The 12699-nt window shown below is 44.0% G+C and overlaps 1 protein-coding gene across 2 annotated transcripts; it reads right to left on the reverse strand.

Annotated features, from left to right (window-relative positions):
* Positions 1 to 935: 935 nt before the first annotated feature.
* On the reverse strand, positions 936 to 7913 carry LOC135375885 (uncharacterized). 2 transcript variants are annotated; one of them, XM_064608519.1, is made up of 10 exons: positions 7843 to 7913; positions 7495 to 7714; positions 6179 to 6288; positions 5976 to 6086; positions 5745 to 5922; positions 5407 to 5466; positions 4892 to 4993; positions 4178 to 4236; positions 3619 to 3815; positions 936 to 2439 (listed from the first exon to the last, which is right to left on the reverse strand). In XM_064608519.1, exons 2-9 carry the CDS (start codon positions 7676 to 7678, stop codon positions 3630 to 3632), a joined length of 990 nt encoding a protein of 329 aa, XP_064464589.1. In that variant the 5' UTR covers positions 7679 to 7714; positions 7843 to 7913; the 3' UTR covers positions 936 to 2439; positions 3619 to 3629. The 2 variants fall into 2 exon arrangements, with proteins under 2 accessions (XP_064464589.1, XP_064464588.1); XM_064608518.1 differs by having other exon boundaries at positions 4166 to 4236.
* Positions 7914 to 12699: the final 4786 nt, after the last annotated feature.

Here is a 12699-nt window from a genome sequence, read left to right on the forward strand (position 1 = left end):
CCGCACCGTGCTGGGTACGGGGGGCACGACATGACCAGCCGGCCACTGACCGATCCACGAAGATCATGACACTTCCATCCCTAGAGAAAATTCCAGCTGGAATGTCCAGGCTGGATTATCGGACCGTTTCCTGCCTTGAAAGTCAAATGGACCTGTCCTGTAAACAGGCTTGTGCATCGATGAAAACAAGCTTGTACCCGGACGGAAAGAAGGTGTTTCCGCCATGGTCCATCTGGGTCCGGTTTCCATCCAACAGTGGCTTAGGTCTAGTCCCAGGAGGTATCCAGGCTAGAACAAGGCAAATTCCAGTCTCGTTCCAGGCAGCTGCTCCAGTGTGGAATGCAGTGGCATCCTAGCGGGGAACCCTATAGCTACCTGGTTATTACCTGCTAAAATAACATCAATGGCTGGGCATGGACTCCATAGGCTTCTAACAGGCTAAAAAGTGCACCCCGTTGCTCACTTTGATGAGTAATCAACAATAATCAACAAGTTCTAAAGCAATTTATTGTTTTCCAAACACAATAAACGGATCAAGCTGATCCGAACTCAATCTGTGCTAGATGACTCGGTGCACATTGAGGATACAGATTTACCGAATTCAGTTAACATTGTTACTTGCAACAAAAACGTAGTGCGATAGACACAACTGTCGGAATTCTACAGCCTCTGGCCGCACAGCATCATACTGGTGGTATGGGATATCATAGAGTGGTACCATTATTGTTTTCAGGAGAACACCAGGTACGCAGTACTTACACGGTGTTCTGTGACTACGTAGGGTACTGTACACTTTACAGAACGTTATATGCATTTACACTACCAACAGTGACCCTCACTCAGAGGTGACGTGGTACAGGTTGGGACAAAAGTTTACGGAACAAGCGAGCGGCGTACTTTTTCTTCGGTGCGACACCCTAGCGTCTGCAGGAAGCGGGTGAGTTCACTGTTTCGGAGGGGTGGAAGGGTACGCTGTTAGCGACACACAGCGGTAGCTTCCACTTCCCAAACACAACCAGGCGATACCGGAACTACCGCTGTGTCTCTGGCATCGCACGCTTGCACCCCTCCGAAGCAATGAACTCACCCGCTTCCGCCAGCCGCTAGGGTGTCGTACCGACGAAAAAATACGCCGCTCGCGTGTTCCGTAAACTTTTGTCCCAACCTGTATCATCTTAGCATGCATGACGGAGCTGACACAACTGCTTTCTTCGAGGGGCTGGAGATTTCAGATGAATGTGTTCGACCTATATAGACTTACAAAAACTTAGTCTTGAAACATATATTATTAGACACTTTTTTTCTTTCTCTTGAGTATATAACACACTGGCTCAATTAGGCAACTTCACTCATTGACAGTTATTATGCCTACATTTGCACTCTGACTGAAAATGACGTATGAAACACTAAAATGGGGTAGGTTATCACAGATATGTCGCTCTGTACACCAGGCTAATGTGAAATACTATGTGAGGCGATAGCACACACTATCTGATAAAATCGAAATAATAAAACGTTAAAGAAGCCACAAGCTTTATGTGTCAAATGCCAAATGAGTATAGCATTCCCGATGTTTTTATGAACATGTGATAATGACCTTCTCAAGAAAAACACCTTCCTACATATCAGGATGCATGCTGGCATTATAGTGAGATTCAGAGAAAGCAATCCCTCCTCTTTTCAATGGAAAGGCATTTGCAGGTAGTCTTCAGGTTTGTGGCTGACCACACATGATGGTGGACATCTTATTTCTGTGGATGACTTTGTTCTGGTATATGGCTGAACGTAAGCCAGAAGGCTCCATTGCACGGTTTGTCTGTTCCTGATTGTGCTACAGCTATTCTTTAGGCCTTAAGTACGATGCTACTGATAATGTCACCTGATGCTGATTTCGCTTTTCTGTGTATACCGATATTGGGTTCCTTCGGTTTTCTATTTTATATGCCTGCAGATCAGATAGCAAGCCGAGAAATCGTTGCTACAAAAATCGAAGTGTAAGTAGTGAGTTGATGTCAGCCAGTACTGACACTGCCTGCAAACACCAATTTAAGACAAAAAAGAAAAAAAGAGCACAGCGCGGCTCAATAGTACGGCAGATTTAGATGACCTGACCTGAACAGAAGAAGACAAAACAATGAACAGTACTTCACAATAGCGAGATGGTACTAAGGGTGAGCAATGTGTGCACCTGTGCACAACAATAACAAGTTTTCAAAAAGAAACAAAACTGCGCGGCTATCACAGTCAATAAAAGGTAGGTTACAGTATGTCCATGAGTGATGAAGACATTTTGCTTGGCTAAAGAAGGTACGTCAACTTGTACTTAATTCTTTCCCTTGCGAGCAGCGTCCTGGCACTTCGATGACAACACGGCGTTTAGCTTGTCTTCAATGTCTGTGATGCAAACGCTGCGTCTTTTCCCCCATTCATGGAGTGTTGCTGCAATAAAAAATATAAAGTGTTTAAAATCCGCAGCCTGCTCAACTACTAGCAATTCAAAATTTAACAAACAGCACGCAATAATATGTAAAGGCTCTGAGGTTATAACTGGACCATGAGAAACATCCATTAAAAAAAAAAATCCCAAACACGCATTCAAGTATGCACTCAAAACAGTTCAAATGTGCAATAAAATTATGCAGCACTTGCATGGCCACATTTTTCTGGGTCTTACCCCATGGCAAAACTGGATATACCTCTCTCAAAATCCACGTCTTTCGGGTTAAAGTACAGTGTGTGAGGGCACTCCTGTTATCACTACCAGCATGGAAAAGCATCCCTCACGTAATGCTTAGGTCGCATGAGGTGAAGCTGACTTGCAGAACATTGATGTATGATGGTTTCAAGAAATATGGGGCAAGACCAGAGCTTCGCAGATTTCATTCGGTGTGCAGATTTTGGGCCTTACCGGACACTATCCAAAAACGTGAGGCCCTAAGCTTTGCATCATATGCGGGTTCCAAAAAAGACTGCGCTGCATATGGGTCATATATCAAGCAGTACATTTTTGTCAAGTGGTGAAACAAGCTCGTTCTACATAACAGCCTCAACTCAAATAGAGTCGCTGTCCACACTGACTTCGCAGTGCACTTGGAGGGCCAAGGGGGCCACGGCAGATACGTAGCTACACCAGAAGCTACATGTGGGCTCTGTAATGTACAGCAAAGAAACTACTGCAAACGAGATCTTCAATATAGTGGGATCCAAGATCACACAGAGTCTGAATGTCTTTCCAAAAACCTTTCGTGCCATACAATGATGTGGATTTTCCCTCTGGGGACAAACAACAACACACAACGCGAAATGTGACAAAAAGCTGTCACACAGCCATCATTACCAATTTTAATTCTTCGGAGGCATGCACTGCATGTGGCAATTTTACCTTTACTTATGTAAATGGTAGGCAATCCTCTATGTACATCTAAAATGCCTGTGTAAGCATAAGAGCTACAGGAGGAAACATTTATGAGCTTGTGCAAAAGTAAACAAAAATTACTACTTGAGATTGCTAAAATATTTCATCAAGCTAAGTGCCCCATAGAAATTCACAAAAACAATCAGCAATGTAAAACATAAAATGCTGTCTACCACCCATACAATAATTTAGGGTGTACCTACCTCTGACAACGTCAACTTTTTGAGGAGTCAGCTTCATCTTGTCTCCATTGGTGCTCTTCCCTGTGGGTGTCCGGAGTGCCAAAGACGGCGTGCCCCAAATTGCCTCCGCACCATCTTTGACCACAATGGTGGCTTTTTTGTTCCCGAAGATCTTTCTTGCTCTGTGACGTTACCAATACGCCCGAAGTCAAGTGGACCTTCAAAGCAAGAGAAGTTTACGCAAGATAAATTAGAAGTAACTTTCGCGTTTAACATGGACAAACGATTTTTCTCCACAAAGATTGAGGTTACTTCACACTTCATAGTATGAAAACTATTTCTATTCATTGCTGTTCTTTTGCTGAGTCTCCCTATAGCAAAGGAAGATGTGCAATATACACTAGTACGAATACATGACTGAACAAAGTTCAGTCAAACACACGTTTCAAAGCCACTGTATAATCCTCAACTGATTGGTGACCAGGCTGATTAAGATAATACAACTGTGCAAACTTAATGGAATGCATAGCCAACGGGATTACAACATCAGCAGCTCAAAACTGTGTACCTGGCCACCCACTTGTGTGAAAGGTGGTGGAAGCTTGCTAGGTCCCGTAACTGGCAATGGTGCATTTGAAACTGAAAGAAATAAGTCTTTTAAAGCCTGTTCAAAGACTTCTGTAGCATTGTATGTGTACTTTAACATGACACATGCTCGAAACAAGCTCTGCATCCATGACGACGTAAGCCTGAACTACAGCAACATACTAATAAAAAGTGAAAGGAGATCCGAGCTCTGAGAGGGTGGCTGAAAAAGCAGGCACACGAGTGCCAACAAATTCCCATAAAAGAAATCCTGAGAATGCGGCGCGAGCAAACACAACACAAAAAGTTCAATGCACTGTTTCTCTTTTTTTTTGTCCGAATGCTCTCTGCTTAGGCTGTCGGACGCCATTCAGTGTGCTGCCGTTACTGTGCAAAAATTACCGGAACCACTTTGTTGAGTGCCACAGTAAAGTGGTGTATGAGGTTTTCATGGATTGTTCAGGTAATTTCAGTGATAGGCAACCTCGCAAGTGAAGTACATGACAATGTGGTAAAGTACAAAGAGGATGGGGTCACAACCTGCTGTGTAAAGGACTTAACTGGAGACAGAAACAGTGGTATACTTGCAAAATAGTAACATATGTGTACAAGAATGAGTGTTGGTCACTTATTTTGGTAATTCCTAAGCTTCAAAGTACTGCAGGCTGCATGAAAACTTAACACAGTGCTAGGCAGCTCTCAAACATACCATAACATGGGCTGCTGGCCTGCGAGAGGGACGCCTCTGATACGGAAGACGTGTGGGTAGAACCATCATCCGCAATGTCCAAGGCCATTGAAGATGATGATGCTGCAAAAAAAAAAACGATATACTTACTATAGCTCACCACATAGCCAAAATAGTGCCATGAATGACAATTGACAATATCAAAAATTTAATTACACAATTTGTCCGGTTTCATCAAGATGTTATCTCATCATAAAAATGTCAACTGAAGGGTACATATTACAGCATAAGGAACGTTAAAGTAACTCATTTCTTTCCTTAACTGGCTTGGGCACTTCATTTCAAATTCATCTGCAGATCTTGTACCTTACATTTTTTACACAGTAACGTAAGTGATTGCCCCCTAGTTCCTTTTCTCTAGTAATTCCCCACGCCTGTGCAACAAACTCAAGTAACATAATTGCAAAAAATTAAGAGAGAAAAATCACTGTCACAAGACACTATTTTCCAGCAGTACAATGCCAAGCATCACACACCAGTTGTGGTCTCAGGCAAACGGGATGCAGCTTGCAGGAATCTTTCTATGGCTGGTTCCACTGCATGAGAACAAAACTGTGTAAGGAAATGTACCACAGAGGTCACATAAGAAAGGAAGGTATTTGATAACAGGACTGCAGCAATTACTGCTTGTGTGGGCAATTACACAAACATCACCTCGCAAAAATAAAAAATGCCCTCCGTCACAGCTGAACCAGCAGTGATAGGCGCTTGTGAGAAGGATTTGTATTTTTTGCTGTGAAACGGCCTTAGTCTGTAGTCAGGTCTGTTCCCCTATCATTATTCCCTCACCTAACAAGAATAAGAGCCAGCTCACTTAATAGCATCTTCGAATGCAGGCATTCTTCAAGGTTGCTGACTTTAGTTTCCAAGAGCTGGGACTTCTTTTCTGCTGCTTCATAGCGACGTCGCCAAAATGTTGCTTCAGCTTCCGCTTTCTTGACTTCGTCAGCTGCTACCAAACAGTCACTGCTGCTCACCGAGTCTATATCGGACTAAGGAGAAATTCTTCTCTTCATCATTGCACTTGCAAACTTTGTAAACTCACTTCATGTATCCGAGCCTTTCTTTTCTTTGACTCCGGCACATGTTCCCGGAGAATGTCCTGCCACGTGTCCTGCTGAGCAGCAGCCCTGTTTTTCCGCACACGCTGGCCATCCTAAGTGAACATTGGGCAAAACATAGACTACAGTAAGTACGTGCAAAGCCATTGGACATCACTTATATAGGAGAGAAACAGGCAGTACACACATTTTTCTGCTTCTTTGCAATGGGTGGGTCCCCAATTTCATATTCGTTATCAAGTCGTGGCTTAGCCATACGTTTCTTCTGCCGTTTTTCCACTATTTCCCTCTCAGTTTCTGAAAATACCCATGACAGTTGTGTCTGCTGCATTGTATCCACGTTCACTTTTTGCTAGCCATATACTCAGTGCATTAATGTACAGTTATGTGGGGTCAACTAAGATGCAGTAAGGTGCGGTTCGTAATGATGGTGAAACAAATACTGATGACTCTATACTATACACTATATGGGTTGAAAGACGAACTATGTATTAAGTTTCGTTTCGGTATCAGCGTTACGTTCAATTATATCTGTCAATGCATTGCAAAACATGAAATACTGCCGTCCTTCTGACACTGCCTCTTTAGACTAATCGGCAGCACACTGTCGTCTTGTGCTGTTTTGCTTTACTGTTTCAATATTTGCAATTTTTAGTCATTTCGAAGCACAACACGTGCTTGTATTGTACGCCCTTTATCGTTAATTCCAGTGCACCGAAGGTATAAGGTGAAAGCCCAGAACATAGCGAAACTGGGCGCTGATGTATGGCACGTTTTTTTTTTTTTTTCCTAATTTAACTACAGGGATTTGTGAGGCAAAATTCACTGACAATTTTTTTTGGTGTGCGATAGGTGTGTAAGCTTTCAACATTTGTCGTGCAGTGTTGTTTTCTTCACTGTGGCCATTCGTCAGAAAAAGTGCTCCTCGCCTTATTCCTCCGACACTCGACGTTCAGTGCAACGTCTATCACATGGCTCAGTGCCACCCTTCGGTCCATTGTGCTTAAGCGCTTATGCACAGAGCCCAAAACTGACGCATGAGCGGACGTGGGCTGTTCATTGACTCATCTGTCGTGACTGACTTAGTTTGGTATCTTCCCTGCATAAACACTTGAGCAGAGCGGGCCGAAGTAGAAGTCAATCGGTTGTGATGGACTTGGTTAGTTTTCGGATTTTCTGCATAAATCCAGGATTCTCTTCATCCGCTGTATTATTCAATCGGAAAAAACTGAAAGAAGCTCATTCACGTGGAACAGCTTGGAGTAGCCAATGAACGTGGAACGTCGGAAGGATTAGGCGAGAAGCGCTTCTTCCGACGCCGTGGAACACAAACAGTGTATTTTTTTTAACGGAGCGAATGAAACTGCTAACTTCGTTGTTGAGAACCTTGCACTTTACAGTCGAAGACTAGAATAAAGAATACTCACACCTGCTTTAGGCCTGTTCAACTTTAAGGCAGATGAACGCCTACCCACCAACATTATAAGGCAAAAAAGCTCCTACCTCCCAGCATATATATCTGCGCCTTGTAGTACCCGGCAGACTCCTCGTGTTCCCAAAAAGCAGAATACACCTTCTTTTTGTCGGAGTCCGACGTGTTGGTAGGCTCAAAGTCCTTGATGTGTGCAACAGGAATCGTGTAGAACCGACTAACTATATCGTCTATATAACGAACGAGCGCATACATGGATATGGCGTAGTTCGGCTTTCGCTTGAAGCGTTCCTGCAAAACACAAAAGGCGCAGGACCAAGTCAGTTGATAACACTACCTGTACGACGGAAATGGACAATTCATTTGCGCAATCCTTCACCACAACTCAAGTCTAACCAGTAAAGGATCGAAATGAATACCTCACGTTTCACAAACTCGCACACGACGCGTCATACGACATACGACAGCACCTAGCAACCCGCCATGCCCGCCAACGGATACAGAGTATGGTTGCCAGACAAGAAAGCAAAATGTAGATGCCACTGGTAGATGCCAGGTCAAAGCGCCCCGTTTGACGCTTGCTTTTGTTTAAAAAAAGTGACTTTTAAGTAGCTGCGTTTTATTCTTGCTACACAACTTAGCTAAAGTTACAAAAAATATGTGCTTGATGCTTTGTGCATGTTTTTCCTGATTTTCGTGATCCGTATTATGTATGGCATTATCACTGGAATCTGCATCACGTCATCATCATCCAACATGGAGCCCATACAACCGCAGCATGGTAACTGCATCCATCAATAACACGTGGACGCAGTAGAGTCTTCCTTAAGCAGTGACTGTGTGACGTGGTGCTTTGACGGCAAAGCGAGTGCGTAAGGTGATGGCTCTGTTCATTTTCGTATGATAACGAGCTGAGCGGTCCTTAGCGGGTCTCCGTGTTCGGGGTTACGTCGCTTTTATATGTTCGGAGTTCGGGTTCAAACAATAGCAAAGGAGGGAGAAAAACGTAGATGTGTCCCGTGGTAGCGACGGAAAAACCAAGGCAGGTACGTCACGGCAGTTGAATTGCACTCGGCAGGATGTCGCTGCTTCAAAGTGACGTGAAGAAACGACGTCGGAAGCGTTATTTGACCCCTCAAAGTTCGGATGATTTACCGAAGTCAACAAGGTGTGCTTTACCGCCTGTTTCCTTTGAGGCACCGTCCACCGACACCACCAGACATGAGTATTTGTATGCCTTGCCGACCGGACAACAGACGGAAGACGCTTACATGGCTTTCGACAGCGGCGAGGAACACTCGTCAAGCGCTCAGCCTGCTCGCGTCAGTGACGTCGATGATTTGTCCAGCACTGTATCAGCGCCCCAACACTTATTCTCGGTCCTCTCCGGGGAGCATATGACAGAACACTCTCAAGAAACTGAATCAAGTGAACTGAGCGACGGTAATCAGGGAAAGCTTCGTCCCGACAAGCCCCTCACAGTGAACGATGTATTGCTGTTGATAACAGAATTTTCGATAAGGCATGGGTTATCCTGGAACGGGATAGGAGACCTGCAAAAGTTGGTAAATGTTGTGCTACAAGAACCTGTAATCCCGGAGTCGTTGCACATGTTTAAGAAAGCGTGTGCAACCTCCGAATCAAAAATGGTGTACCACTTCTACTGTCCAGACTGCGTGACTGCCCTGGGACAATCGCGGGCCTCTCTGAAAGAAAGAAAAGAACTGAAGCTTCAGTGTGGACAGTGCAAAAATGAATATACAGGAATGGATCTCTCAAATGGAGGCAGTTTTTTTGTAGTCTTCCCCATCAAAGAACAGCTCACATCTCTGTTGCGAATCAGGACAGTGTCAGAAAAATTGCAGGAGTCCTTAAACCGGCTGCAGCAGAGCTGTGATGAACCTGAGGTGATGAATGACATTGTGGACGGAAGACTGTACCGCAGTATACGTAACAAGATCTGCAGCGAGGCTGACATCACTGTGACAATGAACAGCGATGGGAGTCCAGCCTTCAACTCTTCAAACTACTCCATATGGCCTATTCAACTGGCAATTAATGAACTTCCTCACAGTCTTAGAACGTCCAACGTCCTGACCGCAGCACTGTGGTACGGCAAGGAGCACCCAAACATGAGCCTTTTCTTAGACGCATTCGTCAAAGAACTGAACATACTTTCGGAGGAAGGCATAAAATGGACAAGTGTGTCCAGAGAAATCACTTCTAAGGTGTTCTGCGTAAACTGTTGTGCTGATGCGCCGGCCAGGGCTGCCATGCAACACATGCAGCAATTCAACGGCCATTAGGGTTGTGGCTGGTGCTTACATCCAGGATTCGCCCTCGCAGGTACGAACCAAATTCAGCATGCAAATGTTTGCTTTCACTTACAACGAATGAGAAACTTGCCATATCTAACAAACATAAAGCCTTGTTTCAAGTTGAAAACAACAAATTCAGTAGCATCATATAGGTTATGCTGTGTTCACGTCAATTTTGGTGACATGCCATAGGGCGGGTGCCAATCTCATCTCTGGTCGCGGGTCGCATTGAGTCACAGAGAAACCCCGCGGGCCGTACACCCCATAACCAGGGTAGGGGTACCCTGCAGTGCTGTCAGCTTCACAATTGGTGCTTTCCTATTAATGAAAAGGTTACAAAACTATTTCAGTTAATTAATTGCTCAATTTTTAAACAAGAAACAAAAACTTCGGGTGACTGGTAACACTAAGCAGTTGGTGGTGTTTTTTTTTCTCTCTAAAGGTGCGGTTCATCTTGTATAAACCAACTAATATAAAAAAACGGCTAAAAATTGGGCTGTTCAATGGTGCATATTGAGAAGCTGTAAGACCCCCGAAGCCAAGGAAGAACAAATAGACTGAACAACGCAAACACTTTGCTGCGTATTGTTTCGTCGGTTCTGTTATTTCCCAGAACTGGGGGGGGGGGGGGATTGTTACAGCTTTTAACTCTGTAGAGCACCAATACTATAGGAGTAAAAGCTGGGACTGGTGTACTTAAAAAGGGGAAAACTGTACTTGACATTTCGAGCGGACGCTCTTAATCAGAAAAAGAGGGGGGTTTCCCCTTTCTTTCTGATGAAGACCATCCGCTCGAAATGTCAAGTATAGTTTTCCTCCCTTTTCCCACTTTTTAAGTACACCAGTCCCGGTTCGTACACCAGTCCCTGCATGTTTTTTGTGTACCTGGCAGTCTTTTTTATTGTTTTGACACCACTATTACAGACAAGCCATGTAAGTTTTGCTCAAAATTTGGGATAGAAATGAAGGGAAATACAGATGAGGGAATACAACAGCAAGTAATTGAAGCCTTTTGTGGCAAGACATTACTGGGTACGTGAATGCAAGATGTAGATGTTCTGCCTGCTTTGATGTGTGGCAACAGCATAAATCTGTCGATAATCCACTGGTAGGCATAAAAGATTTTAATGCATGGACACATTTGAATGACAAATAACAGTAAGCAAGCGTGTCTGAGTCTGTAACTGTTGTTCTCAAAAGGATCATCAGTCGTGAAATACAAGGCGGACCTGCTTGACGTCCACGACAGGACCCATGCCACGATGGTGGAAGATATGAAGGCTGCTGTGACAAGAGGACCAACCAATGGAGTGAAGGGCCCGAGCCCACTGATCAACCTTCAAGCCTTTGATATAGTATGGGGTTTCACCCCAGACTATATGCATTGCGTCCTGTTAGGGGTCACAAGGCAGTTCTTGCAGCTATGGCTGGAAAGTCCTGGGGAGCCATATTATATTGGAAGGCCAAGAGACCAAGCCATCATAAATGCAAAGTTATGCAGCATAAAGCCCCCCTCCAATTTTTCACGGCTTCCCCGTTCTCTGAGCACTTACAGGAATTGGAAAGCCTCGGAATTCCAGAAATGGCTCCTTTACTACAGCCTTCCTTGTGTGGAAGGTGTGCTGAACAGCAAGTATCTGGGCCACTTCAGACTTCTTGTGTGTGCTGTGTACCTGCTGCTGAAGAAGTCTGTGTGCATGAGTGAAATCAACAGAGCAACAAAACTTCTGGTGGAATTTGTTTTAAACACAGAAGTAGTTAGACACGCAAGTAGTTTAGACACAGAAGTACTACGGGGAAAGTCAAATGACTTTCAATGTTCACCAGCTTTTGCACCTACCCAAAAGTGTTGTCAATTTCGGTCCTTTGTGGTCCCATTCATGTTTTTGTTTTGAATCGAACATGGGTACACTTCTACGCTTGATCAAGCCATCAAAAGGTGTGCCACTCCAAATATCATCGAGAGTGATGATGCAGAACCAGACAAGAAAGATGTTGGAGCATGCTTGTTCATCCACAAAGGAGTATTCCGAATCGTTACATGGGGAGCCTAGACTCTTCACTGGTACTCATTTCTTAGGAAGTGGACAGGAATTCGACATGACACCACACCTGTCATTAATCAACCGTGTATTGGGATACACTCCAAGCTCTGCCACCGAGTATAGCCGTGTCAGCATTGGTGGATTCGTCTTCCACAGCATGCAATACGGCAGGCCAAAAAAGACTGATAACACCGTACTGCTACTAAGTACACAGAGGGACCTTGTGCGGATTGAGCACATCATACGCTTTAATGATAGCAGATGTTGCCGTGATGTGTACACTATTTCGAGACGCCTTACTGCTGAAAGTGCCTTTGCAACAGACCACATCCACAGTGTAGACCTGTGGCCAGTGTACAGCATGTACAGCCATGACAGCAGTGCCACGCCTTGTGTGTACATTGATTTCACAGACAAGAAGTATGTGTGCCAGATGCCGAGTAAATATCCCGTTCCTAAATATTTCGTGCCTTCCTTACCATTATGTTCATTACATTCAAATATGTGCTTTTGTCAAACCACCCTTGTTTGCTTCGAATATTAATGGTTAACAAACAAGTATCTTGGCAAAAATTGCTAATAAGTTAAGCAAACGCATTAAAGGTGTTGTGACACTTTGATGAATGCGTTTGCTGCTTTTGTGTGCAAGTATGATCCAGTCGTATATGTCAACAGTTTCATTAGATAAAGCTACAGATTATTATTATAATTTTCTTACAAGCATTGTTAGAAACTGCTTAGTTACTGTGAATGAAGTCTGTATCTTTTGCATCAGGTGTGTGTCAGTTTATATACTGGGAATACTCACTGCGTGAGCGACTGCTGAACTAAATGCATTGTGAAGAGGAAAACTAGTTATTTGAATATGAGAGAACTGATGTTCTGAGGCTGGACTTCCATTTTTCACATCGTA

This window comes from Ornithodoros turicata, unplaced genomic scaffold, assembly GCF_037126465.1.
Source record: "Ornithodoros turicata isolate Travis unplaced genomic scaffold, ASM3712646v1 ctg00000952.1, whole genome shotgun sequence".
Taxonomy (NCBI): Eukaryota; Metazoa; Arthropoda; class Arachnida; order Ixodida; family Argasidae; genus Ornithodoros; species Ornithodoros turicata.